At 39.1% G+C, this 23,768-nt stretch overlaps 2 protein-coding genes and 1 long non-coding RNA gene across 9 annotated transcripts in view; 1 reads left to right on the top strand and 2 right to left on the bottom strand.

Annotated features, from left to right (window-relative positions):
* The window catches only part of vcanb (versican b), a 67,162-nt gene extending 65,140 nt beyond the window's left edge, over nucleotides 1–2,022 (bottom strand). Inside the window, exons 1-2 of one of the 2 annotated variants that reach the window (XM_015360651.2) lie at nucleotides 858–2,022; nucleotides 136–199 (exon numbers count right to left, since the gene is read on the bottom strand). The gene's annotated coding sequence lies outside the window, so the exon portion shown is untranslated. The remainder of the gene's footprint in view (nucleotides 1–135; nucleotides 200–857) is intronic. The other variant, XM_015360656.2, reaches the window with a different exon arrangement.
* Nucleotides 145–4,913, top strand: LOC107079069 (uncharacterized). Its single transcript, XR_001480058.2, has 4 exons — nucleotides 145–340; nucleotides 435–578; nucleotides 918–971; nucleotides 4,159–4,913. It is a non-coding gene; the product is annotated as an uncharacterized lncRNA (long non-coding RNA).
* A 2,966-nt stretch (nucleotides 4,914–7,879) lies between these two features.
* xrcc4 (X-ray repair complementing defective repair in Chinese hamster cells 4) overlaps nucleotides 7,880–23,768 on the bottom strand; it is a 156,016-nt gene continuing 140,127 nt past the window's right edge. For all 6 annotated transcript variants that reach the window (XM_015360694.2, XM_069187508.1, XM_015360684.2 and 3 more), the window contains one exon: nucleotides 7,880–9,017. In XM_015360694.2, the coding sequence (XP_015216180.2) occupies nucleotides 8,909–9,017 (109 nt within the window). In that variant the 3' untranslated portion in view covers nucleotides 7,880–8,908. The remainder of the gene's footprint in view (nucleotides 9,018–23,768) is intronic.

Below are 23,768 nucleotides of genomic sequence, written 5' to 3'. Positions count from 1 at the left end.
ATAATTGTTCCTTTTTTTCGATCTTAAGAGTCACGCCCAATGATGAATAATATAGAATCACCATACAAGCATTGCTCCACAGCTGTATAATTGGTTTCAGGTTTTAACATTAGCCGCTCTTGGCTAAATACTGACCGGCTTGGGAGGTTATGAGGAGCAGCTGTGACACTGACTGGTGTTCTTCCACGCTGAGATTTGTCTTCAACGAGAGAAGATCAAGAGATTAGTTCTCTGTAACGCCGTTAACACCAGGAAAGATATAGAATTTCAAAAATGAAATTACCAAACAAAATAACATAAAAAAATCAACAGGGTAAACCTTCAGTGAATATCCTTTCGAGTAGGTGGCTTGATTTGCCTTAAATACAATAGTGGACTAAGACACAATTTTTGCCTTGACCCCCGACTAAAAGATCGGATTTATCCCTTCACAGAAACGGGAGGGGTGTTGCTCCAACGATTAGGTGACGAAATCATCATGAACACTGGAACTGAAACTTTCGCTTTCTCTCGCATCCCTCTCCTTACAGAATAGCCTGTTCCTCCGGTTTCATCCAGCGATTTCACGGGCAGCTGAGGTAAGTGCGGTAGGTTGGGATGCTTTCTAGGAATAACTGTTCACAGCGATTCACCTTAAAATGCTTGAAAAGTATCAGATACATCGTTGCGGCGTTTTTATAACGGGACCATGCACCACACTTTTCAAACCAGTTCATTTAGGTAATTTTTTAAAATTATTTTTGTCGATCATTCTTCTAAATATATATTTTTTTACTTGAAATTCCACACCTTTGCTATGTACATCCCAACAACAATAATAATAATAATAATAATAATAATAATAATAATAATAATACCTCAATAGTCTTGTAACTCCAGAAATCAAATCAATTTTCAAATTATATCCTTAATTCCAGTGTGGTCCAGTGTGAAGCTGCATGAAGAAGCCCCAGGACGGTTCTCCCTTCCAGGTGATTGAAGACGCTTTCTCGCAGTGCCTGCTCCTGTTATCTCCTTCGACAGCCCCGCGGCGAAGGGTCCGATTCCAGTTTGTAGCCTGTTCTGATCCGGGGTGAAAGAACCACGGAGCCAGGCGGCCGCAAGTTCAAATTCTACTTTTTACTCCCACTATTTCGTCATTGAGAGAGGAGGAGCTCACCCTCCCCAACTTAAAAATGAGCGGATACCCCCAAAAAAATGACCAATAATTACACCTCATCGATGGTACCAATCTCGAAATGTAAAGAGGTTTAGCTTTTTTGCATTGTGTTGGGGACTTTTATACAATTGAAACAGTCACCGGTCTTTATAAATACTTGTTAAAAACGCTATTTTAATTGAGATATTCACTTAGAATTAAAAAGTACTCTGCCCAGAAACTGATCCCTAAGTACTACAGTATATCAATACGTAAAAAGAAATCCATATTCACGAATATCTCTGTTGTCTCCGAGCACAAAACCCCGATTTTCCTCGGGACACAAAGAGAAGAAGAAAGGGGCTGCAGATACAACGAGCCCCTCCGCTGTATCTTTGAGAGCGGCGAACAATGCGCGTTCTTCAGTGCACCTACTGTAGGTGTGGACCTCACCCAGAGCGGCTCATCCGTCTTGTGCAGAGTGACGGACCGAGAGAAAGCGGGCAGGGGAATTAGAAAAGCATGCCCCCCACGCACGGAGCCTAATTGTGTTCAATACACCGAGACTTCAGACTCGTTGTCTAAACACACTACTTGTACTGTAAGTGTAAAGATGCGGATTTAATGTGAGATGGTCTAAACGCCACAGCAGTGTGCGGAGCGTCTCGTTTTCTAGTCCGTTTAATTTCGAAAACCCGTCTTGTTCACAGCTTGGGTATTAAGAAACAAGGGTGCGGATGTACCTGCACGCTTGTTCTTAAGGCACAACCCGTTTCTTCTGTCAGACTCTGCAAGATGTTAGAACAATGAAGTTCCCCGCATAAAACACCTCCCAAGCCACGTGGACGAATTATCACACCAAATCTCAGGTTATTTCTGGGGTTTTTTTTAATGAGGACAAGCTCGTGGTAAAATTAATTTCAGGTCAGGATTAGCTTTACAGTGCCCAGGTGTTATCATCGCCAAGACTGTGGCTTCGCTTCTTGTAGAGAATAAATTAAAACCCTTTAAAAGTGTGTATTTCTGAGTCTCGGGATTTGTGTGCTTCTGTATTCCCGCAGCATCTTGACACAGCGCCCGATGGAAAATTGTCTGTTTCGGTAGAGTCCACACGGGGGAGAGACTGGACTGCAGTTAGTGAGAAGCGCGGCAGCGGCAGCAGGATCAGTGAATTCAGCAGCTGGGCGAGAGATGCGTTCTTTAGGAGGGTGATTTCTGTGCCTCGCTCCTGAAACGATCTTAAACCATCCCAACATGGACGCGAGGGCTACAACATATCCTCATTATATAGGCTACCAGGGATGAAATGGCCAAGTTAGCAGACTACATCTTACAGCGTTTTGACTATTTTAATCATGCGGTACCCCCAAAATTCCCCACTAGGCAATTAACATTCACAAAGTCGATGTATAGTCAAGTATATGAGTGTTATACATAGATGAAACATTAGTTTAATCTCAAAATATAACAGTTATATAAAAATAGCTTTATACTGCACGACCAATTTGCGCCATTAAAAAATCTAGATAATAAGGTCTATATACTGTACACTATGGTTTCATTGTTTAAAAACAACAATACTACAGCTTCATTTATGGGCCGCTTAGGAAGAGCTCAAGGCGCCGTGCAAACTCGAACAAATAAATCACGTTAAGAAGTGAAAAAGAAGTCAACAACTTTAGACCGAGTGCAACCAAGATTATATACTAAACAAAAAAACGCCCTTGGAAAGCAAAAAATATATTCTAAATAATACCATGAGCAGAAGCAGCTCTGAATTTCACAGACAGCCAGTGCGAGTTACAGAGTGTGGGAGTTATGTACCATATAGTTTAAGACGACCAATTCCGGTCATAGTGAAGCCTGTTTAGTACCTTAGATACCGCACCTAATGGCGCATCACTTAGTAGTCTACGATTGATTAAACAAAGGTACGTACTGTATCAATATTTCAGTACCAGCCAGGCAGAACAAAAAGCTAGAGAGGCAAATAAACCAGTGGTTTGATCTGAACAAATGTGCTGTCTTGTCTTCTTTTCATATTGTGAAAGACGTCCGGAAAGCAATGGGTTTTCCTGTATTGCTGTGACAAGACAGAGATCGCGCATGAAGCTGTCCGCTTACCAATCAATGAAAAATCCTCCCCCAGATCATGTGGAGAATAAAACACAATTTCCTCTCTAGGAAGATGAAAATGATGGCGACGAAACTAGACTGTTTTGCAGTAAAAATGAATGTGAAGTTTGGGGGGAATGGTTGATATGAATTGATCTTTGTAGTTCTACTGTAGAACCCTATGACCGTCGAAAAGTACCAAAATACCTATTTATAAATTAAAAATAAATGCGAGGGCTATTAATAAAAACAATACATGTTCGATACTTTGGGAAATAATATTATCTGGGATGTGTTTGATGAAACGGACTGTGCACGCCGAAGCAGAATCTCGGTAATGGTTAGAGACCAGTTATTATAACATGGATATTTTCTTTGTTGCAGGCTTATACATTTAATATTCTATCCAAGATAAGGTCTTCATATTATAGTAGGAATGTGTACCATCTCTAACATTATGTTACTGGTACAACTACAACTATGAATAACAATAGTAACCTTACTTGTGCCGGTAATTGTACACTGAATCTGGATTTAAGAATCCTATGGTGGAATTAAAAACTCGGGCAGTTTATGAAGTTCCTAATATTAAACACGTTCATTTCAAATCATTATCTTATCAGTCTGACAAGAAAAAAAATCATATCTAGTGCCTAAATGTCTTCATACATAAGAAATTCATAAGTGCATTTTTATTTTTAAATAGCCTTCGTGTGCCTGTTATAATGCCCTGAGAGGCTATTAAAGACTGCAAAGGAACAAGTAATAGGTTTATTCCATGCTGAAAAAAAGAAGAAAGAGAACACAACGTTTCGGCCGTGGAGCCTTCTTCAGGTATTAAAGACTGTGTGTCTTCAGCAGTTATTGTCATATTATTAGTACTTTCTTCCTTGTTTTCCTGACAGCTCATCAGACGTCATGCAGTAATGGAAGGATTTACTGCAGCACCGCTGTGACTTGAGACGATTTTCTCTGCCTGGCCTCTTCACCCTTGAGTTGGAGTGTTTCCTTGGCTGAAGGGAAGAACGAAGTCGCAGCCCCTGATTGCGATTTGAGTCCACACCTGATGGCAATACAGACTCCCCCTTTGCCCGTTTCAGAAAATGCCCGCCTCTTCCGCAGAAATTCCCCGGGGTGCGATGATACCAGCTCGGGGTCTCGGTGGTGTTAGTGGCACATTTACTGCCGTCCAGGCTTCTGCCAGTGTCAGATCCAATCCAGTGCCCTCTGGAAATACCCCCCTTCAAAATGCGCGCACGCCGTTACCTCAGGGACGCGTGGTTTTTCCTTGTTCATCACATATACAATGATGGTAATAAGCTATACAGTATGTAATACACATGGCATGCAGAAAAGGTGTGCTGTACGTCGCCTTTGTGAGTTTTCTTTCGGGTTGTCTTGTGTAAGGAAAACGTACTGGACGATGTCAATCTCGTGGTGGCAGTGATTTTTTTAGCATTGCTCTCTCATCCCTGGCAAGCACTTTAAATACACAGAGAAACCGACATAGCATAAACCTTTCGGTCCGTATCGTCATAAGCAGATGCACAGGCACGCACGCAGGAGCTGCCTGTAAGTATCCCGGGAAGGTGTGAATCGCGTGGGCGCGTTATGGAAGTGTGGGGGGGTGGGGGTGGGTGCAGATTTCCAGGGGATAGTGAATGGGATATGGCAGCAGGATTTGATCGTGGGCGCTCGCCGTCTCCGAGCGCGGACTGTGTCTCGGTCAAGACAGCAGGCGACTCGACTCTGTCAAAAAAAATGATTCCTCTGGATTCTGCAGTTTCGGAGTTTTAAACTGTCTAGAGTTCTGTAACTGACTCCTTGCAGGAACCCTGGGTCTCAAACGAGTGTCCAATGACCTTTGTATTAACCAGGTTATCTTTATTAGGTGCGCACCTTACTGAGAGACACGCTGAAGAAGTGTCATGTGACATTCACATGGTTTTACCTCACAGCTCATTTGTCACCTACCCTGGATGCTGTAGCTTTTTGCTTTCTTCCCCTTTTCACTATGAGTTTCTTATTATTTAACCATCCCTGACCTTTTGAAAGGATGTTAACTTTTATAAAAGTTAGTTACATGCATGGCAGGTAAAGAACTTGAATGCATCGCTTAGGATAATTAAAATGAAACTGCTTGATTTGTTCCTATTGTTGCGCCAGCGTCTTCCATTAATATTGTTTTCTGCGACACGGGTGGGCGCTTTAAAACATTTAACAGATCCTTCCAGACTTTGTGTGTGTTAAGGTGGGAAGCCAGGTAATTACAGTAGAGCAGCAATCTTAACTTATTTGGAATGAAAATGGACAAAAGAGATTTAAACGTTTTTTTTTTCATTTGGCATAAAGCAAATGAAACACTAAAAATGGGGATGACCTGTCAACATTGAGGAACCATTCAGAAGCCTGGTAATTCCATTTTATTTCAGTGAAATCTTATATTAAACCAGGGAGGAATCTGAAACTAACACAGGGTTTACTAGAGATATTATCTTAGGATGCTTAGCACCTTGTTTGCTTTCTTGTTGGTTCCAATTACTGAGCTCCAATCTGTTAAGACATTCACACAAAATCTTGTATAAGTATGACGAAAGAAATTGTGCTTCATTACAGTTAACCACTGCATCAGTTCTCAACCTAGAAAATCAGTGTATTACTGATATAATAAGAACATATTATAATGATATAACATGATAACTGTATTGGCCACATCCAATTTCTTGTATCAGGGGCCCAACAGATTAGAATTCCTCTGCACGGGATACAAACCGGCAACCTTCTAGGCACAGGCACAGATCCTTAGTTACAGAGACATCGCACCACCCATAACAAAACAAAAAATAGTCACATTAGTATGTGTGCTTCATCTTGCAGGTTTGCTGAACATGTTGTAAGAACATGTAAGATATTCCCAAACACATTTGTATACATGCCTCAAGTGACAACAGTGAAAGCAACTATGAAGCATACAAATTAGACTTAACAATTATGGTTTTAGCTATTTGCCATGAATAAAGTGTGGAATCTGATGCCTTCAAAATCCTGTATGCTAAACTAAAGCAGGAGATATATCCGAGTATACCTCCTCTTTGTAGACAACGCGATAAGGTGATTTATGTGAACACAGGGATTTTTAATTCCACTTTTATTACCCTTCCAGGCTGTGAATGGTGGCTGACAAGTCTATCGGATTAAAGAGATCAAAAGAGATTGCGAGTCCGTGTCTTGGTGATCAGTTAACACAGTCTGAGTACTATATTAGCCCTGCCTGTAGTAGAGTCTTGGCTTATTGTATTTGCAACAGGGAACTGACAGGCACCTCAAAGAACTGTCACCCTGAGAGTCCATTCAGTTACTGATATAAATTGACTTAACCTACACCTAGAAACACCCAACTATGAAAAAACACACCGGAGCCATATGGTACATAGGCAATACTTTCCATGAAACTCATACTGTATATTAGCTGGACACTTACTGTTTATCTAGCTTGGGTTTCTATTTTTCCACTAAGAGCCAAGCCTTCCTTCAGGTATTAAATCAGATTTACCATTCGCTGCCAGTGTAGTGAACTGTGATCTAGAAGCATTCCTGCAGAATTTTCTGGAAAGTAATAAAGGAATAATTTATTCCCTACACTATGTGCTGAATTAATTTTTAAAGGCAATAAGCCTTTATTATAATATTGTAAAGGACATGTGAACTCTCTGAGTTGGCAAAGAACATCAGGACAATGGCAGCAAAGAACACAAAATGGACTAAATGTCAAACACTAATATGCATTAACATCACTGAGACTTAACTCCATGCCTCAGCCACCACCATTAATACAGTCAGAGTAAGCAATTTGATCTACAATAAAAAAGAACCCAACATTCTTAATCTTGAAAGCAGGTCCCATTGTGTAAGGTATTCAGAAGGATCATCATCAATGGTCATTTGTTTTATCACTGTGTCAGTAATCAGTAATCAGTGGATTAAAAATTAAGAAGATACCATCGGCACTGGCCTTCATTATTTCCCCTCACAATAAAAATCTTCGTTATTTATTAGTCTATAAACTTCAAACTGTCTACTACTGAATATGTTAAACTGAAATGAGTATTTTAAAACAGGTCAGAATTTCGCTACGGCTAAAAAAAACTGATTTTATTTTTAAACCTAGGAACTAGAGCATGGTTCTCAAAACAGGACAGGATATTTTGCAAGACTCAATTTTGTGCAAGAATGTGGGTGTGTGTGTGGCACATGCTAATGAAAGTCCTCAAGTTTGAATTATTCTTGGCGTCGTACAGACCTGATTATGATATTATGTTCTTGTTCCTAACAGTTGTGTAAATTGTCATTAACAAAGCTACACCACATGTCTCTTTGGAGGGTGGAGCACTTCCAAGCAGTGTAATAATCCTGGTGAGATTATCTCAGGAAGTCTTAAATGTTACTTGAGCAAAGCTTCCAACAATTTAAAAAGAATTCCAATTGAGCTTTTCCTTCTCTTCTTCGTCACAGTGCCTATTGTTACTTACCACGACTATATTCTTTTACAAGTTACACTGGAATTATGAAATGCGCATTACCGAAGTCACACCAGCATCATGTTAAGCACCACGCTTACAATTAAAACATCTTTCTTCTGGGTTTATTTACATCTTTATCAAAATTTATTTTCCAGCATGAAAACAATATAAAGGTACAGTTCAATATATTTTCAGACACTCCATTCACTTTTTGGCATATATAAAATACTCTTACTGTAGGTGTTATTGTTTCTTATCTTGCTGCATTTTGTTCTAAAAAGTACACAGTAAAAGCAGGATTCCCTGCAGAGCCACAACAGTCCTGTACTGCTTTCTGTGCACAAAGTTTCAAAAACTGGAATCAAGGTACAGTGTGACACTCAAGTGCTTTCATTTCCCACAATCAGCTGTGAAAAATCTCATTTTTGCTGAATATTCTTTAGACTTTAAGAATTATTGCTGAAGTTCTAATACAAGAAGGAGAAATCAAACGATTTAATCAAACCTTTCAGTAATTCTGTACAAAGTCAAAAGCCTCAGCTTGAATGGTGGAATTTAATATTCTTTTGAAACAAAAGAAAATATCTTTTCCTTTTGACAAATTCGGCACAATCCAGTTTTGTAAACGTTTTATCTTAACACAGCCTGTAATTAAAACAGTTAGTCTGTAATTACAAATCATTATCTAAAGCTAGTTTATTTTGCCGACAAACTTCACTGACATTAGCCCTACCATTTGTTTTGTTTTAAACAAAAGTAAAAATTAGAATAATTGAGTGTTAACAATTTCCTGGCTTAAAACTAAATTGTTGTGAATAATGCTCAAAGTAATCAGAACTAAATAAGCATGATACCATTTTAGTAAATGTTCTCTACCTACCCCTGAACACTAGCTTTCCTTGTCCTGGAGGAACACGTCTCGTCTATAGTTTTATATTAGAATGTCATGAGGATTTTGTTTTCATTTTTAGTCACTGTACTATTATTCCCAAATGAAGTATCAGCACTTATTATACTGCAGTCTAAATAGGAAGACATTAGACATTGCAATTTTGGGATAATTTTCTATCATTTTGCACATGAAAGAAAAACAGAACTCTTTGGAAAGTTAATCTTGTGGTAGAAGACGTCCAGGCTAGATGTCATCGAAGAGATCTTCTGGTTCAGGGGCACTGCTGGCTGTGTTTGTAGACCCTTGTGGTGCTTCATTGCTGACGTCAGACGTCTTCGGTGCGGATTCCACTCTGTAAGAACACACAGGTGTCAGAGAGAAAGTGGGTCATTATGAACATGCATATGGGGGGCAGGCAAATTAAAGACACCAATTAGCCTGGAGGGCACGTCTTCGGACATGGGAGGAAACCAGAACACAAGCAGAAACCCGACCCGGGCATGGGGAAACCATGCAGACTCTCCCTGGAAGGCACTGATGGTCAGAGGTCTGAGGCACTGCAGGTAGCGGTTTAGGATGCAAACTTGTGCGAAGAATCTGAACTGGAAAAGGAAGTTTCCCATAAGCAGACGATCCCAGAACCGTTTTGACTTCCAGATGATTTTAAAATTGAATTAATATGTCCACACCCTTGTAAGAAATGTCAGTAAGTAAGTCATATCTGTCTACTTACTTGGGTCACTATTGTCCCGCTTTTCTGCATAAGAACACATGGACAATTTTCCAACTCCTGTCTCTGGTTGAGTGTTGAAACTTTGTGCTTAACAGCCCATGAATATAGCCTCTCATGGCTTTGAGAACAGATGGAAAGCACCTTTCATCCTCTAAGAGTAGTGCACTTATTTTTAGACACCTTTCCTCATTTTTTATTGTTCCTTTGCTGCAGCAGGGAAAAAACGGTTTTGTGTCAGGTTGCTTTCATACCATTACTCTTTTCAATCTCTCTAACAGCCTTTGGAATAGATTTATTTGACTTACGGTGCATTGCACTTTTGCAGTTTTTTTGTTACACCTACAAAGTGCTTTTACTGGCATGTTTTACAATCAATCCTTTGATATATTTAGATAAGATAAGAAAATTTTATTAGCCATATACAATTTATCTTTTGGGTACCCCAACTTGCTCTCTATAAGACACACAGACAGGGAGTGAAGCTTGGGGTCAGAGCGCAGGGTCAGCCATTTATACAGCACCCCTGGAGCAGCTGGGGTTAAGGGCCTTGCTCAGGGGCCCAACGTAGTAGGATTCCTCTGCTGGCCACGGGATACGAACCAGCAACCTTCCAGCCACAGGGCCAGATCCTGAGCCACAGAGCCACCAGTTTCAATACGTTTTCTGTATTTATGTTTGGGATTCATTTGCCTTGTTGCGCAAAAAATATTTTTTGAATTATGTTGTCTATTCTCCACCATTTCTATCTCCACTGTCCCACTGTTCTACTTTTCTGAAACTCTCACTTCTCCATAGTCTGATTTCCTGACAGTGTACACCATAGTTGTGGACTGTAAAAATGTGGTTATTAAACACACCTCAAAAGATGCAATGCTATGATAACAGCCCCATAATCGTTCTTTTGCCACTTTCTCGATCCTGTAAATTGGATTTGAAAGCAGGCACTGACACCTTCTGCTACTCATTGTGGGAGAAACTGAAAAGTCTCCCATTATAACGATCTCTTCTTCACCCAGCATATTCCTGACACCACTGAATAATGGATAATTTTACTGATTTTTCACTTACATTTTACTCCTACATACCTAAATATTCTATCCTGTGATCTAATAGAAGATCTTCTTTTTGGTTGATACTTATGATTTGTGATGCAGTTCTGAATTTTCTCATTTCAATGATATATTCTTATTATACGCCAGTCTAGCACACGGCTATTTAAGGCACTGTACTAATACAGTGATATTGAATACTCCTCTTTGAACTCTAGCCCATCTAAGATCTGCTCTCTAAAGCTAAGCAAGGCCAGGTCTTGCCAGTAATGGAATGGGAGACTTCTGAGGAAAACCAGATTTTATCTGCAAGTGGTGTTAGTTGACCAGTAGGTGGCGCTCTTCTCTCTGGACCAGAATTTCCAAACCTGTGCCCCAGTATGATGACTGGGGAGACTGTCCTGTAAGATGTGCCCTGCTGCAGGTGGGATGTTAAAATGAGGTCTTGCCTACTTGGAAAAGGCACTGGTTGAAAGTGCTGGGGTGTTAACTCTGTTGTCATATCTGACTCCCACTCTTGGCTTTAAAAAATTGACTCCCTAAAGTTCATCTGTATATCTGTATGAAGAGGAGGTTGCACGACAGCGGGGGATGAAGTATACTATATACTGTACGTACTATATACTGTACGTAAAGTGTTTTAGGTTGGTAATCCCCACAGAAATGTACAAAATTATTATAATTACCATTAGTTTCAGACTGTTTACATTACTGCTAAGCATGGATCATTCCATTCTTCATAACTGACTGTTCTTTGGCTTGTCTGGAGTTTTTTCTTTATATTAAGGATCTGAGCTTTGGCTCCATGTGCTAGTTTAGGCAGCACATGCCAGCCATAGACTTTTCTTTCAAGGTGGAAAAGTGTAGTTTCTCCATTAATATCACTCTGAATCTGAATCAAATGCACTCCAGTCCACTCTGACAAGGGTTAAGAAGTAAAATAAGGAACCTCACCTTGGAAATCACAAAGGAGGATGTCAACATGGACAGAAACTGGGAACTGATTGCCAAGAAAGATGAAAAATTAAGTGAAAGGCGATACCCAGACAATAATGCCAAGATAGATAATAAAGTTGAGGATAAAGTCAAGGAAGACAAGACCCAAACTAGCAAAGATTATGGCACAAGTCTTTGTAAAAAGTTATGTTTAGAAAAGAAAATAAATAAAAATGTTACTTTTGTAGGGGAGAGATTTTCACAATGGAATTCAGTCTTCAAAGATAAACCAGACTTTTAGCAGGAAAGGGAACAAGGAGTTCTCAGAAGTAGATAAAACCACCTACAGTACTAGCAATAACACAAATAAGTGGACACCTTCAATACTGTAAGTGTGAGATTCCACTAAGAGCAGAATTCAATGATTTTGAGAAAGCATGACTGTATTTACAGCATCTGTTTTGGGTGCTGTGAAGAACAAAGTCAATAAAGCCATAAACTAATGAAAACAACACTATTTGTAATGCTACAGTATTGTCTATTAGGCTGCACAAGGGCTACTGTAAAGCAGAATTGAAACACATGTCTGTCAAGGTGATATAATATCCTAGAATTAGTTTGCAACCACACTTCCATGAAACACAATCCATGGAATCTACTTAAATCACCTCTGGTTCATTAACAAACTCAAAACTCAAACTCAAACTGTGAAACGAGCATTAAAAGACTAAAGATTAAAGAGTATGAATATAAAACTAAAGAAAATGAAAGTGACATTCTTAATGTTCTACATGTAAAATGAACAATGCCTTGGTATCATTCAGTGCATTGGTCTAAATAAATGAACTTTCTTGGGCCAAAGTTTTAACATACAGTTAATATAAGCCAACATTTTCTATAATCCATAGTAAAGGTTGGCTATCAACAGGAATAAATTAAAAACCATCTTTAATAGCAGAACATACTGTGGTTTTGTAGGCCTTTTGAAAGAGGACAGGGAGAATAAAAGGGACTTTATCATCCACTTTTCCTGTGGAATTCAAGATGCACAGCGTATCATATAACCTATTAAGGAAGCTAATGTCTGGTATTGCCCTAGTAGGCATACAATAAAAATTCACCAGAACTAATTTAAAAAAGAACAGATTCCTGTTGTATCTTCACTGCATGTGTGAGTCTATACTGAAAGGCATAGTGTATATTCCTGTTGCTACCATGTTTCAAGAGCTGATAGACAGTGCAATCGATTAATTGTAAAAGAGGGGGAGGGAACTGTTTAAAATCCTTCTGATGCAGTGAAAATTATTTTGAAATCCCTTTGCATATATATTGCATAAATACCTATTTTTCAATGCTAATGCTTTTTTTGAGTAGAGTCATGCCAAAAGGCAGTAGAAGTGGGCTTGCCAATAAGAAAATAGCCCAGAGGTATTTGGGTACTTTAGCTCTCCAATGTATGCTTTAAATATCAAGAAGAAATGCTACAATTTATACTTTTACTTAGATTTTACATTTTATAACTATGCAAGTTTAATGTAAACCTATGCCATGTAAAGCAGTTAAGGAATATGAGGATGATACAAAAATTTCAAAACACCTGGAGAATTATTTAATTACTCTGGAGCAGCATAATCATTTTCCTCTAATAAAAATTAATCTTATACAGTATAGCCTAGGCTATGTAAGCAAAAGAAAGACTGACAATGTCAAAAGGATGTTCTAGAATTCAACTTTTTTGTTCAGTGGCTCCTCATTCCATATTTTGAACTAAAAAATGGATGATTTCAATAAAGTCCTTCACTGCAATGAATCACTGAGCAGCAATCTCAGAAGGCATTGCTTTGGTGCCAGTGCTACAGGAAAAAGATTGCTGGGAAACCAGTTTTAGATGAGGCACATTAACAGATATATAGGCTGCTGAGCTATTTCTTGGATTATCACACTGAGAAAAAGTTAAGGTTAGATTTAGATTAAAAATCTTCAAGGAGTAATAAAACACTAAATCTTAGTGCGGTGGGTCCAACAAGAAGGTCTCTATGAAAACAAATCCTCCCTTCTTCTCTCAATGGTTTCAAAAAGGTGTGAACCTCTGTATTTTCTATCTTCTGTGATCTCCAAATACCCCCTGTTTATTTGTAAATGAATATCCTTAAATGCCCTCACAGAGGGCAAGTCATCAACTGCTGCACTGCAGTGCACAAAGAGATAATCACAGAACTTGGCTTGTTGCAACGGATATTTTTGCTTTGGTGCACACGATAAATGGTGATGCTTATAATTTCCCAAGACTCTTCAAGAATGAGCTGAAAACCATCAATGTCACCAACATCCCCTGGTTCACCACAACACAGGAGTCCCTCTGCCCACAGATATTAAATCCAGATCTGTAAATCCTGCTATTTGCAAGGGCTTCCTTAGTATTATCAGAATAGCACCTTTTGTCTTCACCAGCCACAGGGCATGTACATTCAGAACGGCCTTCTTGACAGCCCACTGAATGCAGAGCCTTGCTTCAACAGCTGCAGGGAACATACAGAATATGGTTTTGCAAGCTTAAGGCAAACAGCGGATCGTCTAAACCTTTAAATGGAGGTTTGGAGAAGTACTATATTATGCAAGACTGTGTTTCTTGTCCACATTGATTTAGAAGTTAGATTTTAAATAGAGTTAACATGATTTTATTGTTATTCACTAAAACCATAGTTACAGCACCAGACCACCCACACCAGATCTCTGCAGAGTTAAAACTAACAAGCCTCATTAGTCACTTTCGAGCAGATATTAACCATGCTCTCTTTGTTCATATTCAACAGACCAGGCCCAGGATTGTAAATTAATTCAACTATACATATATACAGTATAGTGCATATACAGTATATACACTTACAGTATATAAAAATAATAGTTTTAATTTAATTGTAGTAAATTTTATTTTTGCCACAAACCTACAGACTTCAGTGTTAAAACAGCTATCAAAAAGGCAGAATTCCATTATTGTTCCATCTTCATAAAATCTTACTCCGTTTAAGGATGTGCTAAATAAAATAAAGACGATTATTATTTTAATCATATGGGATGAGTCAGCTACAGACTAAGACAGCAGAGGGTAAAGTCCATACTCTTCTAGCTCATCCTGATTTTGGTACAATTAGTACAATGGACTCAAGAGCATGACTCCCCTCTGGATGGGACGCCAGTACATTTCAGGGCCTAAGACAGTATCATATCCTTAATCCTTCCTCTGTCTCTTCAGCAGTGAGTCTCTGATACATATTATTAGTAACTTATTTGTTTGTGTTTTCCTTTTCTGGCTTGTTATAACACTCTTTTTTTTATTCTTCATGCTCCATGTGACTCACTCAATGTTTGCAAGCTGTATAGAGCTGAGTTTTTTCTGAATGGGTTTCAATATCTATATGGTGTCTATGCAGTAGCTAAAGCAGCCAGATAGGTAAGGCTGTCAATGGGCCATTTGCACCCCAGTAGTAATACTGGCAAGTCCTTGAAACTTTCAGCGGTTTTTCAGTAAGCTTGTTCTGTTCTTCTCAAGAATGCCTATTATTGCAAAAAAATCGAACACATAAAGACAATTTCCTTCCAAATACATGTGTGACAAACAATAATGCTGCTATTATATTTGTGTTTTTACATGTATTGAGAGATTATGATACCATGCAAGACATACTGAAATACATAATTAACCAAAACTGATGAAAACTGATTAAAAATAATCAGAACTACAGACCTTTAGTGGACTGCAGACTAATAATTAGTAAATAGTAAACATGAATTGCATGTGCATTAAAAGTATATGGAGTAGGAAGTATCAATATATTTTGTAACAAAATAGCACTGTGTCAGCATGCATAGGCTGCAAAGGAACAAGTAATAGGTTTATTCCATGCTGAAAAAAAGAAGAAAGAGAACACAACGTTTCGGCCATGGAGCCTTCTTCATCTGAAGAAGGCTCCACAGCCGAAACGTTGTGTTCTCTTTCTTCTTTTTTTCAGCATGGAATAAACCTATTACAAGGTGCTTTATCTGTGTTCATATAATTAGTTTAGCAAAAATTCATATTCAAAGGTCTTACTTTTTCCTAAGCTATCCATTCCACCTGTTGCGTAAATGCCAACTGCCACAGTGTTCAACAGGGATCATTATACGAGCCGGGAGTTGATAGCTACTGTAGAAAGGCAGTTCAAGATGTACAGTAGAAAGCAACCTGGGGGACATCCATGGCTAAAGGAAAAACTGTGAGAAAACTAAAACACTGTTCAGTTTGTTTATCTTGCAGTAATGAAGGAAAAAAGTCTGGGTTCCCATCTTTTGTCCAGCTGTTGTTTTGGACTCCTCTATTCACTTCAGATACAAAGACCCTTCCTTATGCCAGGTTGATCTTGTAAAGAATACAATGCCACCCATTCATTTCCCATTAATAAGTAAAAGAGTTGAATATACTGGTATTAAAAGAAAAACGAGACATTGGAGCTGCTTGTCAAGGCAGACATACAAAGGATGAGGGTATTCCTACACATCTGGGCTTTGCCAGGAGAAATCTGCTGTCAGTCATCTGACTGTTCACATGGAAACCAGCTGCTGTATAATAACCCTAGGTGTTATAAAGATGAATCACTGGACACTTAATTACATATCAGTGCATACGATTAACAGTCTTGCCACTAAGGTTAATTCCAGCTGGTTCTGTTCTTCTAAAGCACTTGACAAAAGTCTACAAAAAACTTCCTTTAATACTTTTACAAGGGGAGTTCATCTTCTGAGAAGCTGTAATTATCCTGTCCCCTTTCTTTTACATTAAAACTGAAAGGCATAATCAAAATAAACTTTAGAGGTTTGCAGCTTGGCATACATCCACTGATACCCAGCTTGTTTGGATGTGGCTCTTCCGTTCTCGTAAATCATTCTTTACAACCTTAGTAGCTATGAGTAAAGGTTTTGATTTACAAACGGCTTGATCAATTCATCTTTCTGCTTTCACTGGTACACATGTTCTACCAGGGTCCGAGTAGTGAGCTCCATCAGTGTGTGTTGGCTACAAAGGAACAAGCAACTTCAAGTGACTCACACCTGAAGAAGGATCAACAGCAGGGTTCCTCCTTCTTGATTTCAGTGTGGAATTAAATTGTACTCGTTGTTTCACTGTTTCACAAATATTTCCCTATGTCTGCCAAATCTTAGTAATGGCCATTAAAGATCCCATGAAATTGTTCACAAGAGTAGGGGTGCTAACCCCAATGTCCATCAAGCAAAACTCTTTCCTCTAGACCAGGGGTTGGCAACCTTTCACAAGAGACGTGCCAAGAGTTAGCTCATGCACTTGTTTTTACAGATTTATGTACCATAGATACTTTTTTCAATGTCAGTTATATCCCTGTATACAGTCTGATTACCAATAAAATGTATTATTAAAATATAAGAATATCTAAAGTCAATACATTGATATGCATGTCTTACCATTTAGTGTGATCCTTCCTCTTGCTTTCCCTTGCTGCGTTCTCCAATCTCAGGCTCATAGCCTGACACTATAAGCAGCATGCAAGCCTCCAAGTGTTCAGTAGTTAACAAGCTACGTGAAGGACAAAGAACTGACTTCATGTGAGAAAATAACTGTTCACAGAGGTATCTTACACAAAGGTAAGAGGTACAGTATGTTGACCCAAATTTTGCGAGCAGTGAAAACACCACACCAACAGATCATGACAGAGATGCTCAGATCACGTTCAGTAGCCTCACATGTGTTTTGCAGATCCCGGGACTTGGAGTTCTGTAAGTTCTTGTATGTACACTCCAGACCCGGATTGTGCAATGTTTGAGAGTTCTTTGTCAGCGTCCTCAGCAAAACTGTCAAATTTTGCAAGAAATGCCCTCCACGTTTAGAAAAGACCCATTAACAGTTTGATCTGTACCCTACAGAAGAAGGTTGAGTTCATTCATGTGCCTAGTGATGTCAGCTAGAAATATTACTTTCGCAGCCCATTTTTCAATGTGCAGTTGGGGGTTACCTTGCCATTTTTCCGACTAAAACATCTTGATTGGATCTTTGTTTTCTATACCTCTCTATGGCCCACTTGACAGACTCAGATTTGCCTGCCTCATCCCTGGAAGTGTTTCTCATGTTTTTTGTTTTGAAAAAAATGGCATTGGTCGCTTGATGTGCAACAAACAATGCTCTAACAGCCTAGAGCACAAACAGCATGGTCTGTATGCTGAACAAATCCATATTCATAATTTCACTGAAATTAGTGAACATCTAAATTTGCCTTCTAAGCAACTGCTATTTTGTCCACAATGCTTGACTGTAATCTTAAGTGTGAAACATGTTATCAGTTGCACAGATTAAAAGCTTTCTTGTGAAAACAATAGGCAAGTTAATCTTTTTTTTTCTGCAACAAGGAGCTACCATTGAATTGTCATAGAAACTCACAGAACAGTCATGCATAGTCTTTTATCTTGGTTTCTTTTTTGGCTTATTAGAATTTTATTACACATGCCGCCTTCGTTGTCCTTTGCATGCCAATTATGGCAAGTGTGCCGTGCAGTATGTTGCCAACCCAAACCCTGCTCTAGCGTCTCAATGACGAACTATCGGGTAAGCTGGCAGGGAACACCGTGCTGGATGAGGCGCCATGTTTTGATTGAAACATGAAACTGAAGTTTAAATTCCATTCTTGACCTACCTAAAGCTCAGCCTTAATTCCATTGGTTAAGCAAAACTTCAATGGTGGATGATATGTAAAAAACTATATGTAAAAAACTTTAAGATCCTTTAGAGATCAATAGTCTTACCTACACACAAGGAATAACTAAATCTGGCAACAGCAGTAAATGCTGGACTACCCACTGAGCTACAGCATGCGGTTAATGCTGTACAGCATATCAGAAAAGATCTAATTAAAGAGCCCTATTAAATCAACTGAGTCTGAACAGTGCGACTTTTCCAGTGTTCACCGGTGAAGCAATTTCTCACTCTTCCATCTGACCTGCTGTGCAATGGGGCTGCTGGTCCAGAATAGCCACACTTCACTCAGGTGGGTGCTTACCTGCAGTGGGGGATGAACTGGGTCTGATCCTATACAGTACGTATAAAGAGCTTTGGGATCCTTTGAGAGGAAAAGCACCTACACCCTTTAATTGCTTTGAAAAAGCTCTTAAAAAAAACGAATTAATAAGACTACAACGGATTTTATTGAAACCAGCTGGTTCTTACTGCAAACACAGTGCAGACCTGGTGATCAGCATTTTTCATTACAGTAAGCACATGAGCTTTTTTTTTTGCTACAGCTGGCTTCCCAGTATAAAACAATAAACATTATTTTGTCAACATTTCAGATTAAAACACAAAACAGAGGTCCAAGGGATTTTATTGTTCATGTAAAAACTCTTGCTAGTTTAGTAAAATCCAATTTAATGAAGATTAATGTAAATATACCATAAGACATGACTGACTGGCTCCAATTTTCTGACTCCTTTCCACAAAATCAACTGACGTTTTCTGCAAACTAGTTTACATATCATACCTTCACAAACGTAGTTAAATTAAATTATATATCGGAAAATCTAATCTATAGATTAAATCTGCACAGATTTTATTAATGTATCAATCATGTAAGCTATAAACATATTTTAACAACAACTTTTAGATTGGGGATCAGCTAAGGCTATGGAGAGCAACTTTTATATTCTGTTTAATTTTCTAATTATTTAACTGACCCATTATAACTGTGTTTGATTGGTCAATAGCTCTATTTGTCCCAATTATTACTGTTGCTAGGTGAGAGTTCAACATGTGGAACTGTTGCTTTACAGTAAGAGATGCACACACTATCCTGTTTTAAATCCTGAAGACCGACTATCACTATTTATTCCTGCACAGTCTTTTTGTCACGAACCGCATTCCTGCGAGCACCTCTCGCCGCCAGCACCGACGCCCTAATGAATCGATTGTCTTCCTCACGCTCTTCCCTGTTTATACCCTCTCCCTCCACTCAGTCCCCGCTCACTCGTGAGAAGTTCTCTTCGGCTTTCTCTGGTGCGTGCTACAACTCCTGACCTGATTTTCGGTTACCCGATCTTGTTTCCTCCTGCTTTGACTTCGCTTTGGTTCTTGTTTAGGATTTGGAATCACCCGACCTAGTTCTTTTGTTTCCACTACGACTTTTGCCTTTTGCTTCGCAAGCACCTCGGTATCCGCATAGGGTCTAACCTGGTGCTCCTAACGCCGTCGTTGACACCTTTTATTGCAAAACAATAAAAATATAACTATTTGTCCTCAGATATGAGTTTCTGAATGAGCACTTCACTTGCAAGAAAGGTGTTTAGAAACACACTCTTGTTTCTCCCTTGTTTATTCACCAACCTGATAAGTACTCAATCCAAATTGTGTTTTTATTCTGTATAATTCACATGTTCTGTACTTTAACACAGACAAGACATGATACAGCAATAATAATGGCTAATGTAGTCAAAATCTGATGAAGGTAGGGAATATAATAACCATCATGCATCATGAAAGATTTTATTTTGTTCTACATACAAACTGAGCAACTACTGTTAATTTCCCACACTTCATATTGTACCAGAATGTAGTTCAAGAATACGAAACAGAATCCAAACTATATTTATTTAGCTTATTTAATTTAGGTAAACTAAGCAAGGGGCAAAACTTTTTTTTATGCTTGTAATAAAAAAATAAATAAACAGCATATCTGATAATACTATTAACACTTTCCAGCTTACTGAAGGATGTCTGCAAAATGAGCTACAAATTGCAAAATATTCTTCTATTGCAAACTTCCTTGGAAAACTCATAAATCTGAAACCGAGACCGGGAAAAAATATTAGTGCTTTTAAAATATATGAGTCATATTTCAGCATCTGAAGGTTCTCAGTGGAATCCTAATAATGCTAGGCCTGACCACCACAACACACACTTGCCATGTTAACAACAGGCAAGCACAGAATTACACAATTATCTTTCCTGATAGGGTACTAATTTATTTAGCAGCAGCATTCCTCCTTTGAAGGTTGACCTTGTCAGAACTCAGCAAGGCTCAACCTAGTTATTAGTGGGATGGGAGACCTCCAAGGACAACCAGACTGCTGCTGCAAGTGGTGTAGATAGACCAGTAGGTGGCGCTCTTTTCTCTGGCCTGTGATGTCCAAACCAACACCCCACCATGCTGACAGGAGCACAGCTGCGCTGTAAGAGGCGCCAAGCTTTGGATGAAATGATAAAACTGAAACCTAATTCTGACTCTCTTTTGAATCCCAACCTTCACAAGTTACCCAGAAGGAGTGATATCCATTCCACTGAAACCTATTCAAGCTCAGTTTATCTGCTAATTCTCTCTTACTCAGAGTCGGAAGATAAAATAATGACCTACTTACTGTTGCATGCGGTGTGCATGTTATATTAAATGAAAACCATCCTTATGTATCACATAAAAGACTCAAATCTCGCAAAAATGGAGACTATTGTCATACTGTACATACATGTAATTCACAAAGCTCTTTTGAAATGGTACTGTATTTTAGAATGATTACATTCTGCAAGAGCTCACCTAAAGAGCTGCAAAACTATAGATAAAGTCTCTGTTATCTACTACTGTAGGTGTATTACAGTGAGAGAGAGGACAGCTATTTAGCTGAAAACTCCTGAACATGCAGAGTGAATTTGTAGAACTGAAATGGCCATAATATAATGTCCAAAGTAAACTGTACCACCAACCTATACCAAGCATGTCAGTGTAGAGGGGTGGGAAGACAGAATCTGGATGTGTGAAAGTACACAAAGTCCCTATTTCTCCCCAGAGCTTACCTCCATGATCACGGTGCACAGATCTGCAATTACATTCCCACAGGGGATCCTCAACAGGACTCCACCAAAGCTGATCTTACCACACTGTTTATCCCAGTAATTTGACAGTGCAGGTTTATTAACACAGTTCACACCCTGCCAGCAGAAGACACACTTAAAAGGAACCCTTGGAAGAGAGAGGAGATTTGTGCTGGGTAATATCTGAGATAGTTATTTACATTGACAACATAATGAGCATGGCGCATAAAACAAAAGTGACTTACGTCTTTGAACGAAAGCCCACTAAGCTCCTATAGTAAAGCACTACAGAACTTCAAAGATAGGCAATATTATGATAAAGCTGGAAAACCCACTCATACCTGAGATTCAGTTGCCAACATACAGTACTGTACTGCTTGAAATTGATTCCCTGTGTTTATGTGTTTTCTGGAAAAAAGGATGAATAGTCTCTCTTAGAAAAGACGTGCAGAAACTTTCAAAGGATATTATTTGTTAAAAGGAATGCTGCCTTCCTTCACTGATCGGCAGTTCTCAGTCACATGTTGTCCACTTGCATTTCATTCTTCGTAATATTATATGACAATTCACTTAGCATGCGGGATACAACATTAAAGAAAGGGTGGATAATAATGTCAGATTACTCAGACAAGAGGTTAGAATGGGTGTGCTGTTACCAGAAAAGAGACCTGTGACAGAGCCGGAAAGATGTGTTCATGCTCTTTTCTCAGAGCCCACTGTTCAAGGTTCAAGGGAGTGTCCCTTAGTTTGAGCGCAGCCCAGTTTTCACTGCCCTTCTGAGACACGCAGAGCACAACCACTGCTTCTTCAGGCTTTGTAGTTTCTGCACTTGTAAGGCTTCTTTCCGATTTGTAATAAACCAACTACATATACTGTAGCAACACTTCTTTCTGCTGTGTATGCTATATTTGGACTGACGCAATATTGACATACACTGCTCTAAGCCTGCTGAGATTCAGTCAAGCCTGCTCGGGGGCTCTTGAATATACAGAGCCGTTACTCCGCAAGAGAACCCTACTCTGTCGAGGTTTCAAAGGGGCGGCAACACCTTCTGTAGCAGGTTGCTGCACGCAAGAAAAGGTACAGATTCGTCACAAGAAGATAAGAAAGGTAATAAACCAGAGGAGGCTAGTGTGCTCGATAGTTAGTAGGTAATTTATCTGAGGATTTTATGTAGCTATTTCTTGGAAAGAATCCAGGGCCTTCAACAGCATGGCTGGGTAGCATGTCCCAGGCTCCCACAACCATTTCAGTAAAGAAATGACTCCTGCTTCCGGTTTTAAATCCACTTCCATGCAGTTTCTCTGGTTTGTGGTTCACTGTCCATTCTGAAGTCCAGTGGCTTGGTTTAGTGCCTTTGAAGATTGTCAATACTTGTATCAGGTCCCCTTTCAGTCTTCTCTGTTCATAGTCTAAAAAGATTCAGTTCCTTCAGCCTGTCAGAGTGGGACATTTTGTTCAGCCCCAGGTTCCTCTTCGGTGGGCTTCTTTTTATAATGTGATGTTCAGAATTGGACACAATATTCTATTTTGCAAAGCTGCACAATAGAAATAAAGCAAGAAAAAAAACAGTGTTTTGTCCATAAGGATACGATTGATATTCTTACAGGACACTCTCACAACACTGAACATGAATGCCAACACGAGAAGACAGAACAATCTATAAAACCAGCAGTACTGAACCAACAAGAACATTAATGTGCAAGTAAAGAGCAAACTGAGAGGGAAACATTATATAAAATCAGTCATACATAAATCATGATAACACACAGCTGTAACTCTTGCAGGAGCTAGTGGAATTTTACTATTGTCTAAAACATATGAATAAAATCACACCGCAGTTGTCAAATAGGTTATGTCAGTATTATGGGCACTGTAAAGTCAACACAAAATGGCACACACAGAATTCTTGGGGCGAATGGTCTCCCAGCGTGACAGTTCGTAGGAGCAGATCTTTCCTTTAATTTCTTATGCCAGGTACGCAAAGTGCAGACTTTTAAAAGTAGGTCAAAAAGCTGTTCTATAAAACCATGAGGCTCCGTACTGAAACTAATCTAAGTGAAGCAAGTACTGTATGTGGCTAATGCACAACAGGTGACACATGTTCTGTTTCAGGCCTGTTCCCGTTTTGGCATCCCCTCTATTCTTAATGTAATAAAGAGATCTTCCTGAATTAACTAAGTGTATTGGCTCAGATCGGGGTTTTCTGCCTTCATTCCCCAATTGAAAGTAGAACACGTCTTCCCTACAGCGAACTGAACTTGCAAAACCACCAATGTGCTCTTGTTTTCTTGGTTACTTTGCGAAAGACCTAGAGAATGCGAAAGACCTAGAGTAGTCTCATTTTCTTCTTGCATTGTGTTTAACGGAGTTCTTTGTAAAAGGAAATACCAAATGATCATACTCCATAGAAAGGAAACTGGCCAGCGTCCCGTTTTGGGAAGTTTGACTATCTTGATTTATGCACTCAGTGACAAAAATAAGTGCAATGAAACTCATTACTGCATCATTTCTCAGAAATGAACCATTCTT

This window comes from Lepisosteus oculatus, chromosome 3 (assembly GCF_040954835.1).
Source record: "Lepisosteus oculatus isolate fLepOcu1 chromosome 3, fLepOcu1.hap2, whole genome shotgun sequence".
In the NCBI taxonomy this organism is placed as follows: Eukaryota; Metazoa; Chordata; class Actinopteri; order Semionotiformes; family Lepisosteidae; genus Lepisosteus; species Lepisosteus oculatus.
Note: the sequence above shows the minus strand (reverse complement) of the source record. Positions and strands in the feature narration are given on the sequence as shown.